Here is a 7,500-nt window from a genome sequence, read left to right as displayed (position 1 = left end):
ACGGCAAAGAAAAGGAAAAGAGCCGTCACGGAAGTACTCGACACAAGATAAGAGAGCACCAGAGAACGAGATGGTAAGATAGGATCTCTATTAAATGGGGAAAAGCAACACAAAAATAAGAGAGTATTAGAGAGAAGGGGCAGAAGTTGGGAGAGAGAAACGGGATAAGAGAGGGAACGGGAGAAGGGGCAGACAAGATATGACAGGTACGGAAGACATGAGAAGATAGAAGAAGAAAGGGAGAGAGGAGAAAGGACATAGTAGACAAGAGAAGGGGCATTGAAGGTAAGACGAATACAAAAAGAAGAGAAGAGAAAAGGAAAGACGAGACACAGTAGATAAGAGAAGGAACGCAGAAGATAAGAGAGGTGCAGAAGAGAAAAGAAAAAAAACACAATAGAGAAGATATGGGACAGAGAAGAGAGATAAAAAAACAAAAGGGAAGAGAGAGAAGACACTATATAAGAAAGATACAGAAAAGGAGAGAGAGAAGAGAACAGAATAGGCACAGTAGCTAAGAGAACGGAAACGGAATATAAAACAGATACAGAAGAGAAAAGGCGATGGACAAGAGAAAGGACACGATACGAGAGGGCACGAGGGAGCCAGCAGCAGCAGGGGACACGGAGGTAGCCCGGCGCGGCAGAGGACAAATACCCGACATTAGCAGGACCACGTTCCTCCAGGCAATAAAGAGCAGGAGTTAGTGTCCGGTGCTTCATAAAGGCCCTCGCGTCACGTGCCTCTCATAACTACGTCATATTAACTACGTGATGGCCTCACTGCTGCTACCCGCTGCACCCGCTCCTCCCTGCCGCGGCGCCCCTGATGGTGATGGTGGTTGTGGTGATGGGGATCGGGCTGGGGGTGGCGATGGAGGTGGTGGTGGGGGTAGGGGTGGTGGTTGGGGATCATACGATGGTGATGGCTGAGGATACGTTAAGGATTCTGGTGCAGGGCTTGTGGTGATAGGTGATGGCTGAGGACAGTACGATGGTGGTGGCTAAGGGTAAGTTGTGGATGATGGTAAAGGTGATGACTGGCGATCATGAGATGGTGGAGAAGATGGTGAAGATGATGCTGGGGAGGTTGCGATGGTGAAGACGGTGATGGTAATGGCTGGGGATAATACGATGGTAGTGTTGATGAATTCGGGGCGATGACAATGAGGAATAATGTTGGCGCAGAGTCTGTTTTATAGTGAGTGATTCATCTCATGTTGGCGCGACTGTGATGACTGCATTATCAAGAGGATATCAATCTCAATAGTGTTGAAGTAAGAATACCCATGGTATTGCAGATGATAATTATGCACCCGCTAATAAGCCAGCGATGACGACTAGCAATGAGTTTGATTATAGAACTGTGAACGGACTATGCTGAGGATGATATATGATGATGATGGCAAATCTTGCAAGTGATATTGATCATGCGACAATGCCCCTCTTGCTGGTGATGATGACTGTGGTAATGATAGTGAGGGTCAGGATGAATTTCATGAAAGATGAATAGCGAGTATTAAATTGTTTAATGGGAATAAAGTTTACCCTTTGGCACGCTTTATGCAAACCCTTTTATTTCCGCAAAATGTTTTATATACATCTTGCTTTATTTATTTACATTTCTCTATATTCTGTTTATATTTATACATCTATATATATTTATTGATATTTTGATACATTTTTATATTTATATACATTTTGCTGTATATACATCTTGCTTCATTTCATTATTGCTGCTAAATGAATCATGCAGGCCTCTCCTCAGCGGGGAAGGGGAGGGGAGGGGAGGGGGAAAGGCTGTTGTGACCTTTTTCGACAGGATTCATGTTCTGACCTTTCGTTGGCCGTGTCGAACCTTTGGCGAACAAGAGCAAACCTTCTTGAAATATGAACTTGACCTGACCTTTGGTGCGGAACTGACCCCTTGCACGAGACCCCTCGGTGCTCTCCTCCTCCTTCTCCCTCTCTTCCCTTTTCATTTGACCATTGATGACCTTTTAGCTGTCTTGCAACATGAAGAAGACCAGGGTGACCTGACTTATGCCTGGCGTCACCGAAAGGCGACAGCGTTATTAAAGGAACGAGGAGGAGGAGACAAATGGCCGGCCTGGTAGACGGGCGTGAGGGCTGGCCTGAGCGGGAGACGAGGGGGGGGGGGGGATGTGGGAACACTTGGATGACTTGCGAGATGTTAAAGTATATGTATACGTGTGTGTACATATATGCATATGCATATGTATATTCATATATATATATATATATATATATATATATATATATATATATATATATATATACACACACACACACACACACATGCACATAAATACGCATAAACACACGTATACATGTACATTAATATATACAAATAAATATGCTGAGAGAGAGAGAGAGAGAGAGAGAGAGAGAGAGAGAGAGAGAGAGAGAGAGAGAGAGAGAGAGAGAGAGAGAGAGAGAGAGAGACAGAGACAGAGAGAGATTGACAATCAGGGAAGGGGAAATGTACAGAGAGTGCAGAGAGTAGGGTACGGTAGTCAGGTAGCCGTAGGGCCATGGCCCACGGATGGCCACCCCCCTGAGCCCATCCCGGCCCGACCCGACCTGCTGGTGGTTCATCACTCAACTTTAAGCGTGTAGTTATTGGTCTTACCTGGCCGCTCCAGAGACGGGTCTTCGCGGGAAGGTGGGACGGTGAGAGGGCAAAGGGGAGGGGGGAGAGAGGGAAAGAGGGGAAAGGAGAGGAGGGAGAGAGGGCAAAGGGAAGGAGGGAGAGAGGGCGAAGGCTTGGGAGAGAGAGGGCGAAGGGGAGGGAGAGAGAGGGCGAAGGGGAGGGAGAGAGAGGGTGAAGGGGAGGAGAGTGAGAGGGAAAAGGGGAGTGAGAGAGGGTAAAAGGGAGGAGGAAGACAGAGGGCAAAGAGGATGAGGGAGAGGAAGGGCAAAGGGGAGGAGGGAGAGAGAGGGCAAAGGGGGGAGGAGAGAGAGAGGGGGCAAAGGGGAGGAGAGAGAGAGAGGGCAAAGGGGAGGAGGGAGGGAGAGGGCAAAGGGGGGAGAAGAGAGAGAGGGGGCAAAGGGGAGGAGGGAGAGAAAGGGCAAAGGGGTGGAGGGAGAAGGGGGGAGGCAAGAGGGGCACGCAATGGTTTTACATTTTAGAGCGGTTCCATTCATAATAAATATATCTCTCTGGAGGGGGGCCAGTGGTCGGACACGATTGTGGTGGAGGGGAAGGGGTAAGGGAAAGGGAAGGGGGGGGGGTGCAGAGGAATGGATTATATGGAGATGACTTGTGCACTTCGATCGGATTTGATTGTGATGTTTGCGGTTGTGTATCTCTTTGGGGGGGGGGTGAAATGAGGGGAAAGCGCGTAGGGGAGGGAGGGGAGAGAAAGAGGTCTTATATAGGGGAGGAAAAAGGAGCTGGGGCAAAGAGGAAAAAAGTGTCTTGTGTAGGGGAGTAAGGGAGGAGGAGACCGGGAAGAAAAAGAAGGGGGTTCTCCCTGCCTATGAATTAGGCAGGGAGAAAGAGAAGGATTTGTAGGGGAATAAGGGAGGAGGGTGAAGGAGGGGAAATTATTTTACGTATGGGAGAGAGGGAGCAAGAAGAAAGAGGAAAAGGATGTGTAGGGGGTGAGGGAGGAGAGAGAAAGAAGGAAAAAAATATTTTACGTAGGAAGAGAGGGAGCAAGGATATCTCGTGTAGAGGAGAGGGGGAGGCGGTGAAAGAGGTCTTTCGTAGAGGGGGGGGGGGGGGGAAAGGAAAAAACTCGGGGAGGTTTTTCCCTTTTTCCTTTTCTTCTCCGCCTCCTTTTAACCCAAATTAAAGATTTAAATCGCGAGGGCTTCTTTTGTTAAAGTTTCCCCCCCGCCCTCAAAAATACCCCCCCGCCATGATTTTTAAAACCCCCATTTTTTAAGGGAAAATACGCCTCTCTACCCCCGCTCTGCTCGCGCCCCCCCCTGTTCAGGGTTTTTTCCCGCGCGAAACCTTAGAGGGAAAAAAAATTTTCCCGGGGCTTTTTAAAGACCCAATTTAAATGTCAACAACTAAATCCCCCTGCCTTCTTCGCTCCTCTTTTTGGCATCCAGCGGCCTCTTCCCCCCGGTTTTCCCGTTTGGTCCTCTCGCTACTTTTTTTTCTCCCCGGCCCCCTTGTTCAAGCTTTTTATTTCCCCTTTTTGGCAATCTTTTTTTTTCCTTTAATTTACCCTTTTTTTTCTTTATTCATTTCTGTATCCATTCCTCGTTTTTTTTTTAAACGTTTGCATTTTTTCATTGCTGAAAATTTTTTCCCCTCTCTTCCCCCAAGGTTTTTTTTATGCCTTTTTTCTTCCTCTTTCTTTCTTCTCTACTTCCTGCTTCCATATGTATATTTTTTCAAATGTTTTATATCCGTTCGCCCACTGGGTTTGCCTTTTTTTTTTCCCCCCTTGCTCGTTTTTCTTTGCTTACATCTTTCTTTCGCTTTTGTCCAAGTTTCCTATACCCCATTTTTCTCTCCTTCTCATTTCTTCCATATAATCATTCCCTTTTTCATTGATTTTCTATCCATTTTTCTCTTTTGTTTTTTTTTTTTCTTTTTTAAATTGGGTTGTTTTTATTTCTGAAAGGCCTTTTTTTCTCACTCTATTCTTTGCTTTTTTACTATTTTTCCATTCCTTCTTTCTTCTTTTCTTTCTTCCACATAATTTTTACCATTTTTTCAGTCAGTTACATTATTAAACCCCCACTTTGGGGCTTCCTTTTTTTACTTGCTTCTTTTTTCGTGTATCTTTCTCTCACTCTTCTTATCATCTTATGCCATTTTTCTTCCTTCCTCCTTATCCTTATCCTTCATCCCAATTCAAAATCACTTTCTATCCAGTCCTGTCTTATGTGTGTCTTTATTAGTCTTCACACATCTTTTTCCTTCTGGTTAGGATGTTCCTCCCCCCACCCCCTCTTTCCCCCCTTGGCCTTTTACTAAAAGTTTTCCCGTGTCTAAAAACTACCTGCCTCCACCACCCGGGCAAATCTACTTTTTCAAAATCTTTCCCCTACACCTACCTGCAAATTTCCCCGTCTAAATCTACAGGTTAAATCTACCGTATATATCTGCCATTTTAATTTATTATTCAAATCTACTAACCAGTTCGAAAGGTGGAAATCTACCATTTAAATTTTCCGTCTACATCTACCGTCTACATCTAACCCTCTAAAAAATTCTTTAAACTTACCATCTATATCGACCGCCTAGATCTTCCATCTAAATCTACCATCTACATCAGCCGTCCCGCTAACACTCCCCTTCATCTACTGTGACGTGGCCTCATCCTAGGCAAGGGACGAGCCAGCCCGGAGGGCCCCCTCTGTCTTGATTTTTCCCCCTCCCGGGCCCGCCTCCGAAAAAAACGTGCCAAGAATTTGGGGTTTTGCTCCCCCTCCCCTCTTTTTCCCAATTTTTTTCAATCGGGTGCTTCGCCTCCGCGTGTGAGTGAATGTGTGGCGTTCTGCCTCGGTGAAAGCCAGGGAAAATTATTCCGGTGCGAGAGGGATGGTTGTCGTGGAGGGGGAGGGGAGGAGAGGGAAAGGGGAAGAGAGAGAATGAGGGGGTTGGGTGCGAGGGGGTAGAGGGAGGTGCTTTAAGAGGAAGGAGGTTTAAGAGGAAGGAGGGGAGGGAGAAGAATAGAGAGGGAGAAGGAGTTTGTGGAGGGAGGAAAGGGGGAGAAAGGGGTTAGGAAGGGGGGGGGAAAGAGACGGAAACTTTGAAAAGAGACCGGGTGAAGAAAGGAAAGAAAGAGGAGGGATGAGGGGGGTGCGAGGAGAATAAAAGAGCAGAAATAAAAGGGAAAGGGCAAAAAAAACGGAAACAATGAAAAAAACGCGGGTGAAGAAGAGCAAGAGAGAGAAAAAGGGTGTAAATGCGAGTAAGAAAGGAGACTAAGAATTTGATAAAGAAGTTAGAGAAAAGAAGAAAGAAGTAGATCTAATTGAAATGGGAACAATATAATGTCGAAAACAAGGAGAGTTAACCAGATTCTCCCCCACCCTCCCCACCCTATCCCTCCCTCCCACAGCCGCCGCCGCCGCTGCTGCACCATCGCAGTGAATATAGTTGATGATGCAAATGCTATTCAATCGAAGCTCCTTTGGGCGATGGAACAGCTCAGAATTAATGTCAGCGTGTATTAGCGGCTGTAAGTAAACATCCTAACTAAATTGGGGAACGATGTCAAAGTCAGGGTAATTACCATCACGGGGAATTTAATTGATGATATAAGTCAAGTAGAGAAGAGTTGAAAGTGGGAGGACTCCGAGTGGTGGGGTGGGGGGGGTGCGGGGGGGGGAGGGGGCTTTGGTTCTGGATGTGGGTGTTGCAGGAAAGGTGGAGAGGGAGGAGGGGAGAGAGGGAGGGAGGGTGGGAAGGAGAGGGAGAGGGAGAATGTTGGGGATAGATAGATAGACTAATATACAGACAGAGGGAAAAATAAGAATAGAATAGTCACCATCAACCGCTACCCGAGTCCTGTTATGATAAACCATTTTAATAATACATACGAATATTTTTCCCAAAACAATACTTCAAGTACCACCCCCCAACTCTCACAAAATCACTCCACACACGAAGCATATATAGAGGAAAAAAACAGTCACGACCTGTGCCAGAAATGAGCCAGAAGCCATCCGAGTGTCATGCCGAGTGTCCATCCTACTCGGCTCGGACTCGGGGCGTTGCATGCATACGTCCGGTTTATGTACTTTGGGCGTATTCTTAGGAATTGCCTCCACCACCACCACGTCGCTGGAGGAAGGAGTCGTGGGGAAAGGAGAGTCGTGGGGTAAGGAGTGTCGTGGAGAAAGGAGAGTCATGAGCAAGGGAAAATTGTTGAATAGGAGAGTCATGGGTAAGGGGAAACCATGGAAAAAAATCGGAATGGGGGAAAGAAAGTAAGGGGGAATCTGAGAAGGTTTATTTTGGTTTATCGGTATCCGAAGTCGTTTACGAACTACGACACGAGAAGTTCCTAAATACTCTTCACGCACCAGCGTAGCAGCAGCAGCAGCAGCAGTAGTAGTAGTAGTAGTAGTAGTTAAATAGAGAGTTTAAAAGGGGGATTTGATTTTTGAGCCTTTTTCACTGCCGTATTCTCCCGACGCCGCCTGGTTTCCCCTCGTACCGTAACTGATCATTATCCTGGCATTCTCCTGCGGCGGGAAGAGAGAGTCCATTGTAACACGGCCGTCGGGCTTTGTTATAGAGTCCGCCGTGATGGGGAATGGGGCTTTTTATTCAGGCTGCTCTTTCTACTCTTGCTTCTCTTCATTCTGTTCCTCTTTATATTTTTTCCCCTTTTTAAAAATGTATTTGTTCATTCTGTTTTTTTTTTTTTTTTTTTCCCCCCCCCCTCCCCCCCCTCCTTTTTCTTTTCTCCCTTTCCCCCTTTTCTTTTTTTTTCCTCTCTCTTCTCTCTCTCTTCTCTCCTATCTCTCCCTCTCTCCTCTCTCTCTCTTCGTTTTTTTTTTT

General features: G+C 46.4%; 1 protein-coding gene across 1 annotated transcript; it reads right to left on the bottom strand.

The window, feature by feature from the left end:
• Nucleotides 1-766: 766 nt before the first annotated feature.
• Nucleotides 767-6,878, bottom strand: LOC119584668 (vegetative cell wall protein gp1-like). Its single transcript, XM_037933343.1, has 2 exons — nucleotides 6,735-6,878; nucleotides 767-1,003 (listed from the first exon to the last, which is right to left on the bottom strand). Exons 1-2 carry the CDS (start codon nucleotides 6,876-6,878, stop codon nucleotides 767-769), a joined length of 381 nt encoding a protein of 126 aa, XP_037789271.1.
• Nucleotides 6,879-7,500: the final 622 nt, after the last annotated feature.

Source organism: Penaeus monodon, chromosome 18, assembly GCF_015228065.2.
Source record: "Penaeus monodon isolate SGIC_2016 chromosome 18, NSTDA_Pmon_1, whole genome shotgun sequence".
Lineage (NCBI taxonomy): Eukaryota > Metazoa > Arthropoda > Malacostraca > Decapoda > Penaeidae > Penaeus > Penaeus monodon.
This window is presented reverse-complemented; position numbering and strand designations above follow the sequence as displayed.